The sequence below is a fragment of the Bufo bufo genome, chromosome 4 (genome assembly GCF_905171765.1).
Source record: "Bufo bufo chromosome 4, aBufBuf1.1, whole genome shotgun sequence".
Taxonomy (NCBI): domain Eukaryota; kingdom Metazoa; phylum Chordata; class Amphibia; order Anura; family Bufonidae; genus Bufo; species Bufo bufo.
Genome location: NC_053392.1, coordinates 632,257,320 through 632,273,439, shown reverse-complemented (window position 1 = coordinate 632,273,439; position 16,120 = coordinate 632,257,320). Strand labels below are relative to the sequence as shown.

Sequence of the window (16,120 nt, the reverse complement as noted above, 5' to 3'; positions counted from 1 at the left end):
GATGATGATGATGAGGAGAGGGGTTGATGATGATGATGATGATGAGGAGGGGAGGGGTTGATGATGATGATGATGATGAGGAGGGGGGGAGGGGTTGATGATGATGATGAGGATGAGGAGGAGCGGGAGAGGAGGGGTTGATGATGATGATGATGATGATGATGATGATGAGGAGGAGCGGGAGAGGAGGGGTTGATGATGATGATGATGAGGAGGAGCGGGAGAGGAGGGGTTGATGATGATGATGAGGAGGAGCGGGAGAGGAGGGGTTGATGATGATGATGAGGAGGAGCGGGAGGGGAGGGGTTGATGATGATGATGAGGAGGAGGAGGAGCGGGAGGGGAGGGGTTGATGATGATGATGAGGAGGAGGAGCGGGAGGGGAGGGGTTGATGATGATGATGATGAGGAGGAGCGGGAGAGGAGGGGTTGATGATGATGATGATGAGGAGGAGCGGGAGAGGAGGGGTTGATGATGATGATGATGATGATGATGAGGAGGAGCGGGAGAGGAGGGGTTGATGATGATGATGATGATGATGATGAGGAGGAGCGGGAGAGGAGGGGTTGATGATGAGGAGGAGCGGGAGGGGAGGGGTTGATGATGATGATGAGGAGGAGGAGGAGCGGGAGGGGAGGGGTTGATGATGATGATGAGGAGGAGGAGCGGGAGGGGAGGGGTTGATGATGATGATGAGGAGGAGGAGCGGGAGGGGAGGGGTTGATGATGATGATGATGATGAGGAGGAGGAGCGGGAGGGGTTGATGATGATGATGATGAGGAGGGGGGGAGGGGTTGATGATGATGATGATGATGAGGAGGGGAGGGGTTGATGATGATGATGAGGGGTTGATGATGATGATGAGGAGGGGGGAGGGATTGATGATGATGATGATGAGGATGATGAGGATGATGATGATGATGATGGAGGAGGGGAGGGGTTGATGATGATGATGAGGAGGGGTTGATGATGATGATGATGATGATGAGGAGGAGGGGAGGGGTTGATGATGATGATGATGATGATGAGGAGGAGGGGAGGGGTTGATGATGATGATGATGATGATGATGAGGAGGAGGGGAGGGGTTGATGATGATGATGAGGAGGAGGGGATGATGATGATGATGATGATGATGATGAGGAGGAGGAGAGGGGTTGATGATGATGATGAGGGGGGAGGGGCTGATGATGAGGATGAGGAGGAGGAGAGGGGTTGATGATGATGAGGAGGAGGGGGGGAGGGGTTGATGATGATGATGATGAGGGGGGAGGGGTTGATGATGATGATGAGGAGGGGGGGAGGGGTTGATGATGATGATGATGATGATGATGATGATGATGAGGAGGAGGAGGGGAGGGGTTGATGATGATGATGATGATGATCAGGAGGGGAGGGGTTGATAAGGAGGAGGAGGGAGAGGGTGAGAAGGAGGTGGGTGGGCCAAGGACGGGGACAGGACGAGGAGGTGGTGGACGGGAGGAAAAGGAGGGGGACCTTACCACAGTCAGAGCGCACAACTGGCTGCTCAAAGCGCACAGCACCTGACACAGCCGCTTCAGAAAGACATAGCACTTCTCCTGCAGACCCTCACTGTGCGCCTTCCTGTGCAGACAGAGACAGAAGAGCAGCATCAGAGACGGCAGGAAGAGAGCAGAACCAGCGCAGAGGAAGGAAGGAGGAATCCACTTACTGAGCCGCTGTCATGATACAGTGCATGGGATTGTCCCCGAAGAGCACGAGAAGAGGAACCCGATCTTCCATCTTCCCCTGTACAGCACAACAACTGAGGGTCAGTGCAAGAAAGGTATGTACACAGTGACTGCACCAGCAGAATAGTGAGTGCAGCTCTGGAGTATAATACAGGATGTAACTCAGGATCAGTACAGGATAAGTAATGTATGTACACAGTGACTGCACCAGCAGAATAGTGAGTGCAGCTCTGGAGTATAATACAGGATGTAACTGAGGATCAGTGCAGGATAAGTAATGTATGTACACAGTGACTGCACCAGCAGAATAGTGAGTGCAGCTCTGGAGTATAATACAGGATGTAACTCAGGATCAGTACAGGATAAGTAATGTATGTACACAGTGACTGCACCAGCAGAATAGTGAGTGCAGCTCTGGAGTATAATACAAGATGTAACTCAGGATCAGTACAGGATAAGTAATGTATGTACACAGTGACTGCACCAGCAGAATAGTGAGTGCAGCTCTGGAGTATAATACAGGATGTAACTCAGGATAAGTAATGTATGTACACAGTGACTGCACCAGCAGAATAGTGAGTGCAGCTCTGGAGTATAATACAGGATGTAACTCAGGATCAGTACAGGATAAGTAATGTATGTACATAGTGACTGCACCAGCAGAATAGTGAGTGCAGCTCTGGAGTATAATACAGGATGTAACTCAGGATCAGTACAGGATAAGTAATGTATGTACACAGTGACTGCACCAGCAGAATAGTGAGTGCAGCTCTGGAGTATAATACAGGATGTAACTGAGGATCAGTGCAGGATAAGTAATGTATGTACACAGTGACTGCACCAGCAGAATAGTGAGTGCAGCTCTGGAGTATAATACAGGATGTAACTCAGGATCAGTACAGGATAAGTAATGTATGTACACAGTGACTGCACCAGCAGAATAGTGAGTGCAGCTCTGGAGTATAATACAAGATGTAACTCAGGATCAGTACAGGATAAGTAATGTATGTACACAGTGACTGCACCAGCAGAATAGTGAGTGCAGCTCTGGAGTATAATACAGGATGTAACTCAGGATAAGTAATGTATGTACACAGTGACTGCACCAGCAGAATAGTGAGTGCAGCTCTGGAGTATAATACAGGATGTAACTCAGGATCAGTACAGGATAAGTAATGTATGTACACAGTGACTGCACCAGCAGAATAGTGAGTGCAGCTCTGGAGTATAATACAGGATGTAACTCAGGATCAGTACAGGATAAGTAATGTACATACACAGTGACTGCACCAGCAGAATAGTGAGTGCAGCTCTGGGGTATAATACAGGATGTAACTCAGGATCAGTACAGGATAAGTAATGTATGTGCACAGTGACTGCACCAGCAGAATAGTGAGTGCAGCTCTGGAGTATAATACAGGATGTAACTCAGGATCAGTACAGGATAAGTAATGTATGTACACAGTGACTCCACCAGCAGAATAGTGAGTGCAGCTCTGGAGTATAATACAGGATGTAACTCAGGATCAGTACAGGATAAGTAATGTATGTACACAGTGACTGCACCAGCAGAATAGTGAGTGCAGCTCTGGAGTATAATACAGGATGTAACTCAGGATCAGTACAGGATAAGTAATGTATGTACACAGTGACTGCACCAGCAGAATAGTGAGTGCAGCTCTGGAGTATAATACAGGACGTAACTCAGGATCAGTAGAGGATAAGTAATGTATGTACACAGTGACTGCACCAGCAGAATAGTGAGTGCAGCTCTGGAGTATAATACAGGATGTAACTCAGGATCAGTACAGGATAAGTAATGTATGTACACAGTGACTGCCCCAGCAGAACAGTGAGTGCAGCTCTGGAGTATAATACAGGATGTAACTCAGGATCAGTACAGGATAAGTAATGTATGTACACAGTGACTGCCCCAGCAGAACAGTGAGTGCAGCTCTGGAGTATGACACAGGTTCTCACCTTCCTGCTGACTGCGATGAGCAGACACTCGGCCGCCTCCACCTGCAGCTCCTCCTCCTCCAGCAGGAGACACAGCATCTGCAGCAGTTTGCAGTCATGGGCAGTGATGTGGCCGGTGGACACCCAGTCTATGTATCCGGCCAGAGTGTTCAGAGCCGCCAGCGCCACGCGGCACAGTCCCTGGCACTGGAAGACAACATGCAGTCAATACCGGGGACCACGACAAAGTGGAGATTTAAAAGGGCTGAACCCGTCTTTTCTACCAGACACTCTGAAATGTTGTTATATTTGTTATTTCAGTTCTCTGCTTGCTGTCAGTGAATGGGGATATTTAATATGGACTTCTGGATCTGGGGGGCGGGGCGCTGTCATAGGGGTGGACGATGGTTTACTACACGGTCACATGACACAAGTGCAGCCGCGCTTCTTTTAACCCTTAGGATACCGGAGGTTTTTTTCAGTTTTGCATTTTCATTTTCCTTCCCCATCTTCCTTGAGCCATAACGCTTTTATTTTTCCGGTCACGTAGCCGTACGAGGGCTTATTTTTTGCGGGACAAGTTGTACTTTCTAATGCCAGCATTAATCGTGGCATACAATGTAGTGGGGATCAGGGAAAAAATCCAAATGAGGTGGAATTGGGAAAAAAAAATACGCTATTTCTCCACCGTTTTACGGGTTCTGTTCATACGGCGTCCCGTTTGCGGCAAATCCGAGCTGCGCCCTCCATTCTCTGGGTCAGTACGATTACAGCGATACCCCCTAATCACCATATTCTGACCCCATAACTCTACTGAGCTGTGGGGGGGGGGGGGGGCCACTTCTGATGCCGTCCTGCCACCTGCTGACCAAAATACTAATTGCAGCTCCAACATCCAGGACCCAGCGCATTAAATCCATCACTGGCCGCAGAGGACGCAGGCAAGAAGCCCGGAAGCGCGAGCTTCCGGATTTTTCACCCTTTAGATGCCGTGATATTACTGACGGTGAGTTGCGGTCATTAGCCGCGGGTCTTCCATTGTGAGAATGAGTCTCATCAGAGGGGATGTTCGATGCAGGAGGCTGTGGGGCCCACCCGGTAGACCGCCATCACTCACCTTGTCCTTCTGAGACGCTTCACTCTTCTGCAAGGAGAAAACAACAGTCAGAGCCGGGAAGTCCCCACACAACACTCTGAGGGTTTGTCGCAGTGTATCAGTGCAGCCAGGACACGCCCACACCTGGAAGGACTCACCAGCTGCTGGTACTGATGCACGCTGTCCCCCAGAATGCTCAGCATGAAGGCGAAGAGCTTCTCCATGTTCTGGGTCATGGTGGTCTGGATGTCTCTGCGGCGCTGAGCGGGCAGAGTCTGGAAGGTGACCACGTCCTCGGCCAGCCGCAGCAGGATGAACATCACCAGCTCCGTCTGCACCTCCTGCAGAGAGGACACACCGGTCACAACCCCCGAGGACAAGGACCCCCCCCCCCCCCCAATCTGTGGGGAGCCCTGTACCCCGTTCTTGATGAGACCCTCCAGCTCCGTCAGCATGTCGGGCCAGTGCTGAGGCCATTCCCGCTTTATCATCTCCACCACGATCCGAGCCAGCACATCCTTGATGTGTCCTTCCTCCTCCATGATGGGACGGACCCCCTGTAACGACAAAACAACGTAAGACCACCGCCAGCAGGAGACACGTACACTGACCGCTATATACAGGGGGGTCCACACTACACAGAGACCACCGCCAGCAGGAGACACGCACACTGACCGCTATATACAGGAGGGTCCGCACTGTACAGAGACCACCGCCAGCAGGAGACACGTACACTGACCGCTATATACAGGGGGGTCCGCACTGTACAGAGACCACCGCCAGCAGGAGACACGTACACTGACCGCTATATACAGGGGGGTCCGCACTGTACAGAGACCACCGCCAGCAGGAGACACGTACACTGACCGCTATATACAGGAGGGTCCGCACTGTACAGAGACCACCGCCAGCAGGAGACACGTACACTGACCGCTATATACAGGGGGGTCCGCACTGTACAGAGACCACCGCCAGCAGGAGACACGTACACTGACCGCTATATACAGGGGGGTCCACACTGTACAGAGACCACCGCCAGCAGGAGACACGTACACTGACCGCTATATACAGGAGGGTCCGCAACTGTACAGAGACCACCGCCAGCAGGAGACACGCACACTGACCGCTATATACAGGGGGGGTCCGCACTGTACAGAGACCACCGCCAGCAGGAGACACGTACACTGACCGCTATATACAGGGGGGTCCGCACTGTACAGAGACCACCGCCAGCAGGAGACACGTACACTGACCGCTATATACAGGGGGGTCCGCACTACACAGAGACCACCGCCAGCAGGAGACACGCACACTGACCGCTATATACAGGGGGGTCCGCACTGTACAGAGACCACCGCCAGCAGGAGACACGCACACTGACCGCTATATACAGGGGGGGTCCGCACTGTACAGAGACCACCGCCAGCAGGAGACACGCACACTGACCGCTATATACAGGGGGGTCCACACTACACAGAGACCACCGCCAGCAGGAGACACGTACACTGACCGCTATATACAGGAGGGGTCCGCACTGTACAGAGACCACCGCCAGCAGGAGACACGCACACTGAACGCTATGTACAGGAGGGTCCGCACTGTACAGAGACCACCGCCAGCAGGAGACACGCACACTGAACGCTATGTACAGGAGGGTCCGCACTGTACAGAGACCACCGCCAGCAGGAGACACGCACACTGACCGCTATATACAGGGGGGTCCGCACTGTACAGAGACCACCGCCAGCAGGAGACACGTACACTGACCGCTATATACAGGGGGGTCCGCACTGTACAGAGACCACCGCCAGCAGGAGACACGTACACTGACCGCTATATACAGGGGGGTCCGCACTGTACAGAGACCTCCGCCAGCAGGAGACACGCACACTGACCGCTATATACAGGAGGGTCCGCACTGTACAGAGACCTCCGCCAGCAGGAGACTCGCACACTGACCGCTATATACAGGAGGGTCCGCACTGTACAGAGACCACCGCCAGCAGGAGACACGCACACTGACCGCTATATACAGGAGGGTCCGCACTGTACAGAGACCTCCGCCAGCAGGAGACTCGCACACTGACCGCTATATACAGGGGGGGTCCGCACTGTACAGAGACCACCGCCAGCAGGAGACACGTACACTGACCGCTATATACAGGAGGGTCCGCACTACACAGAGACCACCGCCAGCAGGAGACACGTACACTGACCGCTATATACAGGGGGTCCGCACTGTACAGAGACCACCGCCAGCAGGAGACACGCACACTGACCGCTATATACAGGGGGTCCGCACTGTACAGAGACCACCGCCAGCAGGAGACACGCACACTGACCGCTATATACAGGAGGGTCCGCACTGTACAGAGACCACCGCCAGCAGGAGACACATACACTGACCGCTATATACAGGAGGGTCCGCACTGTACAGAGACCACCGCCAGCAGGAGACACGCACACTGACCGCTATATACAGGGGGGTCCGCACTGTACAGAGACCACCGCCAGCAGGAGACACATACACTGACCGCTATATACAGGAGGGTCCGCACTGTACAGAGACCACCGCCAGCAGGAGACTCGCACACTGACCGCTATATACAGGGGGGTCCGCACTGTACAGAGACCACCGCCAGCAGGAGACACGCACACTGACCGCTATATACAGGGGGGTCCGCACTGTACAGAGACCACCGCCAGCAGGAGACAGGCACACTGACCGCTATATACAGGAGGGTCCGCACTGTACAGAGACCACCGCCAGCAGGAGACACGTACACTGACCGCTATATACAGGAGGGTCCGCACTGTACAGAGACCACCGCCAGCAGGAGACACGCACACTGACCGCTATATACAGGAGGGTCCACACTGTACAGAGACCTCCGCCAGCAGGAGACTCGCACACTGACCGCTATATACAGGGGGGTCCGCACTGTACAGAGACCACCGCCAGCAGGAGACACGCACACTGACCGCTATGTACAGGGGGTCCGCACTGTACAGAGACCACCGCCAGCAGGAGACTCGCACACTGACCGCTATATACAGGGGGGTCCGCACTGTACAGAGACCACCGCCAGCAGGAGACACGTACACTGACCGCTATGTACAGGAGGGTCCGCACTGTACAGAGACCACCGCCAGCAGGAGACACGTACACTGACCGCTATATACAGGGGGTCCACACTGTACAGAGACCACCGCCAGCAGGAGACACGTACACTGACCGCTATATACAGGAGGGTCCGCACTGTACAGAGACCACCGCCAGCAGGAGACACATACACTGACCGCTATATACAGGAGGGTCCGCACTGTACAGAGACCACCGCCAGCAGGAGACTCGCACACTGACCGCTATATACAGGGGGGTCCGCACTGTACAGAGACCACCGCCAGCAGGAGACACGCACACTGACCGCTATATACAGGGGGGTCCGCACTGTACAGAGACCTCCGCCAGCAGGAGACTCGCACACTGACCGCTATATACAGGGGGGTCCGCACTGTACAGAGACCACCGCCAGCAGGAGACACGCACACTGACCGCTATATACAGGGGGGTCCGCACTGTACAGAGACCACCGCCAGCAGGAGACACGCACACTGACCGCTATATACAGGGGGGGTCCGCACTGTACAGAGACCACCGCCAGCAGGAGACACGCACACTGACCGCTATATACAGGGGGGTCCGCACTGTACAGAGACCACCGCCAGCAGGAGACACGCACACTGACCGCTATATACAGGGGGGGTCCGCACTGTACAGAGACCACCGCCAGCAGGAGACACGCACACTGACCGCTATATACAGGGGGGTCCGCACTGTACAGAGACCACCGCCAGCAGGAGACACGTACACTGACCGCTATATACAGGGGGGTCCGCACTGTACAGAGACCACCGCCAGCAGGAGACACGTACACTGACCGCTATATACAGGGGGGTCCGCACTGTACAGAGACCACCGCCAGCAGGAGACACGTACACTGACCGCTATATACAGGGGGTCCACACTGTACAGAGACCACCGCCAGCAGGAGACACGTACACTGACCGCTATATACAGGAGGGTCCGCACTGTACAGAGACCACCGCCAGCAGGAGACACGCACACTGACCGCTATATACAGGAGGGTCCGCACTGTACAGAGACCACCGCCAGCAGGAGACACGTACACTGACCGCTATATACAGGAGGGTCCGCACTGTACAGAGACCACCGCCAGCAGGAGACACGTACACTGACCGCTATATACAGGGGGTCCGCACTGTACAGAGACCACCGCCAGCAGGAGACACGCACACTGACCGCTATATACAGGGGGTCCGCACTGTACAGAGACCACCGCCAGCAGGAGACACGCACACTGACCGCTATATACAGGGGGTCCGCACTGTACAGAGACCACCGCCAGCAGGAGACACGCACACTGACCGCTATATACAGGAGGGTCCGCACTGTACAGAGACCACCGCCAGCAGGAGACACGCACACTGACCGCTATGTACAGGAGGGTCCGCACTGTACAGAGACCACCGCCAGCAGGAGACACGCACACTGACCGCTATATACAGGAGGGTCCGCACTGTACAGAGACCACCGCCAGCAGGAGACACGCACACTGACCGCTATATACAGGAGGGTCCGCACTGTACAGAGACCACCGCCAGCAGGAGACACGCACACTGACCGCTATATACAGGGGGGTCCGCACTGTACAGAGACCACCGCCAGCAGGAGACACGCACACTGACCGCTATATACAGGGGGGTCCGCACTGTACAGAGACCACCGCCAGCAGGAGACACGCACACTGACCGCTATATACAGGGGGGGTCCGCACTGTACAGAGACCACCGCCAGCAGGAGACACGCACACTGACCGCTATATACAGGGGGGTCCGCACTGTACAGAGACCACCGCCAGCAGGAGACACGCACACTGACCGCTATATACAGGGGGGTCCGCACTGTACAGAGACCACCGCCAGCAGGAGACACGTACACTGACCGCTATATACAGGGGGGTCCGCACTGTACAGAGACCACCGCCAGCAGGAGACACGTACACTGACCGCTATATACAGGGGGGTCCGCACTGTACAGAGACCACCGCCAGCAGGAGACACGTACACTGACCGCTATATACAGGGGGGTCCGCACTGTACAGAGACCACCGCCAGCAGGAGACACGTACACTGACCGCTATATACAGGAGGGGTCCACACTGTACAGAGACCACCGCCAGCAGGAGACACGTACACTGACCGCTATATACAGGAGGGTCCGCACTGTACAGAGACCACCGCCAGCAGGAGACACGCACACTGACCGCTATATACAGGAGGGTCCGCACTGTACAGAGACCACCGCCAGCAGGAGACACGTACACTGACCGCTATATACAGGGGGTCCGCACTGTACAGAGACCACCGCCAGCAGGAGACACGCACACTGACCGCTATATACAGGGGGTCCGCACTGTACAGAGACCACCGCCAGCAGGAGACACGCACACTGACCGCTATATACAGGGGGTCCGCACTGTACAGAGACCACCGCCAGCAGGAGACACGCACACTGACCGCTATATACAGGGGGGGTCCACACTGTACAGAGACCACCGCCAGCAGGAGACACGTACATGGAGAGCGGGTGTCCCCCCCACCAGAACCTGTGCAGGGGAACAATCAATGCCCGCCGTCCATCAGAGAGCGCATGAAGCGCCATGTCTAGAGCGCAGCGGCCCCTGGGGTCCTGTTATGTCCAGTCAGGGGCCCGGAAGTGACTTACAGCGGCCATCAGTCCCATCACACTGTCCTTCAGGATCACCTTCTCCTCCCGCTCCATGTCATTCCACCGGAACCTGGAAGATCAGACAGACATGAGTGAGGCCCTCGCCTACTCTAGTCACAGCCAGAGCTGCAGTAACAAGCCCGCAGCTACATCGCGTCTTATACTCCAGTCACATCCGGAGCTGCGGTCACAATCCTGCAGCTACATCATGTCTTCTACTCCAGTCACACCCGATGCTGCGGTCACTGTCCTGTGTGCTCACACAGTCCCTGACGAGTCTGCAGGAAGAGACTGAGCGGAGGGCGAGGCTCCCCCTCTCCAGACACGTCCGCGGTAGGAGCGCCGCCTTACCTCCGTTATAGGAATCCTGGAGCGCTCTGCGTTCCGATGTTCCTCTGTTATTTCTACTGGAAGTTTATGAATGAATTGCTGTCAGCAGTAAAGGTACAGATGGGCGCTACCAGTTGGGGGGTGTCCCAGCAGTCTGACATTAGCAGCACAGACACACCAGCTCCTGGTAACACCCAGCAGGACCTTTACTGCAGACTGCTGACAAGTAGGAATAATACAGGAACAGCACAACAGAGAGATAGGAAGAGGCGCTCCAGAATGTAGTTCCCAAACCAGACATGTCAGATCAGCCGCCACCTACCATACCCTGCCCACCCCCGCCTACCATACCCTGCCCGCCGCCACCTACCATACCCTGCCCGCCGCCGCCTACCATACCCTGCCCGCCCCCCTCCTACCATACCCTGCCCGCCCCCTCCTACCATACCCTGCTCGCCCCCTCCTACCATACCCTGCCCGCCCCCCTCCTACCATACCCTGCCCGCCCCCCTCCTACCATACCCTGCCCGCCCCCTCCTACCATACCCTGCCCGCCCCCCTCCTACCATACCCTGCCCGCCCCCCTCCTACCATCCCCTGCCCGCCCCCCTCCTACCATACCCTGCCCGCCCCCTCCTACCATACCCTACCCGCCCCCCTCCTACCATACCCTGCCCGCCCCCCTCCTACCATACCCTGCCCGCCCCCCTCCTACCATACCCTGCCCGCCCCCCGCCTACCATACCCTGCCCGCCCCCTCCTCCTACCATACCCTGCCCGCCCCCGCCTACCATACCCTGCCCGCCCCCCTCCTACCATACCCTGCCCGCCCCCCTCCTACCATACCCTGCCCGCCCCCCTCCTACCATACCCCGCCCGCCCCCCTCCTACCATACCCTGCCCGCCCCCTCCTACCATACCCTGCCCGCCCCCCTCCTACCATACCCTGCCCGCCCCCCTCCTACCATACCCTGCCCGCCCCCTCCTCCTACCATACCCTGCCCGCCCCCGCCTACCATACCCTGCCCGCCCCCCTCCTACCATACCCTGCCCGCCCCCCTCCTACCATACCCTGCCCGCCCCCCTCCTACCATACCCTGCCCGCCCCCCTCCTACCATACCCTGCCCGCCCCCTCCTACCATACCCTGCCCGCCCCCCTCCTACCATACCCTGCCCGCCCCCCTCCTACCATACCCTGCCCGCCCCCCTCCTACCATACCCTGCCCGCCCCCCTCCTACCATACCCTGCCCGCCCCCCTCCTACCCTACCCTGCCCGCCCCCCTCCTACCATACCCTGCCCGCCCCCCTCCTACCATACCCTGCCCGCCCCCCTCCTACCATACCCTGCCCGCCCCCTCCTACCATACCCTGCCCGCCCCCCTCCTACCATACCCTGCCCGCCCCCCTCCTACCATACCCTGCCCGCCCCCCGCCTACCATACCCTGCCCGCCCCCTCCTCCTACCATACCCTGCCCGCCCCCGCCTACCATACCCTGCCCGCCCCCTCCTACCATACATGCCTCAGCTCTGGATGTGACTGGAGAATAATACATGATATCACAGCAGTATAATGCATGCAGCTCCGGGTCTGACTAGAGCAGTGATAGGCAAACTGCGGCTCTCCAGCTGTTGCAAAACTACAACTCCCACCATGCCCTGCTGTAGGCTGAAAGCTGTAGGCAGTCTTTGCATACTGGGAGTTGTAGTTCTGCAACAGCTGGAGAGCCGCAGTTTGCCTATCACTGGACTAGAGTATGCAGTAACTCTGGATGAGGCCGGTGTGTTATATTATATCACATGATGTTCGTTCTCCCCGGATCACAGCGGGGGGGGGGGGGGGGGGGACTTTGAGGAATCAGCGATGAATGAAGCAGAGGAAACCACAGCGGCCGAGCGCAGAGCGGAGGAGAGAGGAGGAGGAGAGCGCATCCTCCGCCGCCACCTGCAGCCGAGTCCTCGAGAGCAGAGCTGGAGAGTCACCGCTTGTGGCTTCATCCTCCGCCGCAGACTGTCACATCCCCCGCTCACTGGATTCACCGGAAACCCCCGCCTGGGTCCGCAGCGCGTGCACGATAACAGCGCACACTCCGCTCCTCAGTATGGAAAAGGCAGCAACCTAGAATCTGCAGAGGGGGGGGCTCTGACAACACTCCGAGCGGGGACCCTCGCCCAGGACCGCATCCTGTATCATTACTACGGCAGAGCTGGGGAGGCCTCGGTCCTGGGGGGTGTCCTACAATCTGGGCGGACTGGAGGGATCGCCCCCCACGGCTCACAGATAACCCCCGTTATTCCTGCCCCATTCCCTTCGGGCGCACTCAGGCTGTCCGCTCCCTGATGCATATGTTATGGGAGAGCTCTGCGCTTGGAGCTTACTGGGAGGGGGACCCCCGTGCCAGGTCTCAGACCCCCGGGGTCTATAGGCATCCAGGCCCAATAGCGGAGCCGGACGATCGCCAGTCTGGGACCCGAGAGCGCGGTGTACGCGAGAAGGTCATCGTAAATAAAGATCAGATCGATCACAACAGAACATTACAAAGAGTCGTCGGGGACTGTGAGCGGAGGGGCCCCTCGACCTGCGGGGGGGCTGCCTCCGATACCACACGAGGCTAAGAAACCCCAAATCTTCAGAGCGGGCCAGGGTAGTCAGAAAGTGTGGTGGGCGCCCCCCCCCCCAGAGGACAGGGGCCCCCACAGGGAGAAGAGGAACCTCAGAACGGCCCGGCTGAGCCCCCGCTCTCCCCAGCAGACCCTCCTTACTTCACCACGTGCTCCAGAACCTGCAGGCCGAAGTGTCGGACAACCGGGGGGTGCGACCTCTCCGCCAGCTGCAGCCCGCAGGGCACACACACCGGGCACTTCTCCTTGAAGTCCTCACAGAACTGCGGGAGAGAAGGAAGCGGGTCACCGGGCGATCAGGACACGAGACCCCCAATAACCGCACCCCCCCATATACACCCCGGTATATTATTATCATCACCCCCCATACACCCCGGTATATTACTATCATCACCCCCCATATACACCCCGGTATATTACTATCATCACCCCCCCATATACACCCCGGTATATTACTATCATCACCCCCCCATACACCCCGGTATATTACTATCATCACCCCCCCATATACACCCCGGTATATTATTATCATCACCCCCCATATACACCCCGGTATATTATTATCATCACCCCCCCATATACACCCCGGTATATTATTATCATCACCCCCCCATATACACCCCGGTATATTACTATCATCACCCCCCCATATACACCCCGGTATATTATTATCATCACCCCCCATATACACCCCGGTATATTATTATCATCACCCCCCCATATACACCCCGGTATATTACTATCATCACCCCCCCATACACCCCGGTATATTACTATCATCACCCCCCCATATACACCCCGGTATATTACTATCATCACCCCCCCATATACACCCCGGTATATTATTATCATCACCCCCCCATATACACCCCGGTATATTACTATCATCACCCCCCCATATACACCCCGGTATATTACTATCATCACCCCCCCATATACACCCCGGTATATTACTATCATCACCCCCCCATATACACCCCGGTATATTACTATCATCACCCCCCCATATACACCCCGGTATATTACTATCATCACCCCCCCATACACCCCGGTATATTACTATCATCACCCCCCCATATACACCCCGGTATATTACTATCATCACCCCCCCATATACACCCCGGTATATTACTATCATCACCCCCCCATATACACCCCGGTATATTATTATCATCACCCCCCCATATACACCCCGGTATATTATTATCATCACCCCCCATACACCCCGGTATATTACTATCATCACCCCCCCATATACACCCCGGTATATTACTATCATCACCCCCCCATATACACCCCGGTATATTACTATCATCACCCCCCCATATACACCCCGGTATATTACTATCATCACCCCCCCATACACCCCGGTATATTACTATCATCACCCCCCCATATACACCCCGGTATATTACTATCATCACCCCCCCATATACACCCCGGTATATTACTATCATCACCCCCCCATATACACCCCGGTATATTATTATCATCACCCCCATACACCCCGGTATATTACTATCATCACCCCCCATATACACCCCGGTATATTACTATCATCACCCCCCCCTATACACCCCGGTATATTATTATCATCACCCCCCCATATACACCCCGGTATATTATTATCACCCCCCCCCCCCATACACCCCGGTATATTATTATCACCCCCCCCCCCATATACACCCCGGTATATTATTATCACCCCCCCCCCCCCATACACCCCGGTATATTATTATCACCCCCCCCCCCCATATACACCCCGGTATATTATTATCACCCCCCCCCCATATACACCCCGGTATATTATTATCACCCCCCCCCCCCATACACCCCGGTATATTATTATCACCCCCCCCCCCCCATATACACCCCGGTATATTATCACCCCCCCCCATATACACCCCGGTATATTATTATCACCCCCCCCCCATATACACCCCGGTATATTATCACCCCCCCCCCCCCATATACACCCCGGTATATTACTATCATCACCCCCCCATATACACCCCGGTATATTATTATCACCCCCCCCCCCCATATACACCACGGTATATTATTATCACCCCCCCCCCCCCATATACACCCCGGTATATTATTATCACCCCCCCCCCCATATACACCCCGGTATATTATTATCACCCCCCCCATATACTCCCCGGTATATTATCCCCCCCCCCCCCCATTGACACCCCGGTATATTATTATCCCCCCCGGTATATTATTATTATCACCCCTCCCGGTATATTATTATTATCACCCCTCCCGGTATATTATTATCATCACCCCTCCCGGTATATTATTATCACCCCTCCCACGCGGACAGGGCCCGGCCTCACCCGCAGCGCCTCCAGCCTGTGCTCGTGGGCCGAGCTGGGCTCCATGATGACGGTCACCGCCTGCACCAGGCGCTCGCACAGACCCCGGACCTGCTCCGCCATCTCCCCGGCAATACACAGCGAGGGCACCAGCGTGAGCCGCACAGAGCATGCGCACTCACACTGTGCGCCGACCGCTCTCACTGCGCCTGCGCGGATGACCCTGACGAGGCACGTGACCTCCTCCGACCCGCCTGTGGACTGTAGT

At 56.1% G+C, this 16,120-nt stretch overlaps 1 protein-coding gene across 1 annotated transcript in view; it reads right to left on the bottom strand.

The window, feature by feature from the left end:
* Window positions 1–16,030, bottom strand: part of XPO5 (exportin 5) — a 56,318-nt gene extending 40,288 nt beyond the window's left edge. Inside the window, exons 1-9 of the mRNA XM_040430829.1 lie at window positions 15,874–16,030; window positions 13,673–13,794; window positions 10,577–10,649; window positions 5,187–5,324; window positions 4,926–5,108; window positions 4,789–4,815; window positions 3,693–3,878; window positions 1,694–1,770; window positions 1,503–1,605 (exon numbers count right to left, since the gene is read on the bottom strand). Of these exons, the coding sequence (XP_040286763.1) occupies window positions 1,503–1,605; window positions 1,694–1,770; window positions 3,693–3,878; window positions 4,789–4,815; window positions 4,926–5,108; window positions 5,187–5,324; window positions 10,577–10,649; window positions 13,673–13,794; window positions 15,874–15,975 (1,011 nt within the window). The 5' untranslated portion in view covers window positions 15,976–16,030. The remainder of the gene's footprint in view (window positions 1–1,502; window positions 1,606–1,693; window positions 1,771–3,692; window positions 3,879–4,788; window positions 4,816–4,925; window positions 5,109–5,186; window positions 5,325–10,576; window positions 10,650–13,672; window positions 13,795–15,873) is intronic.
* Between the last annotated feature and the right edge of the window lie 90 nt (window positions 16,031–16,120).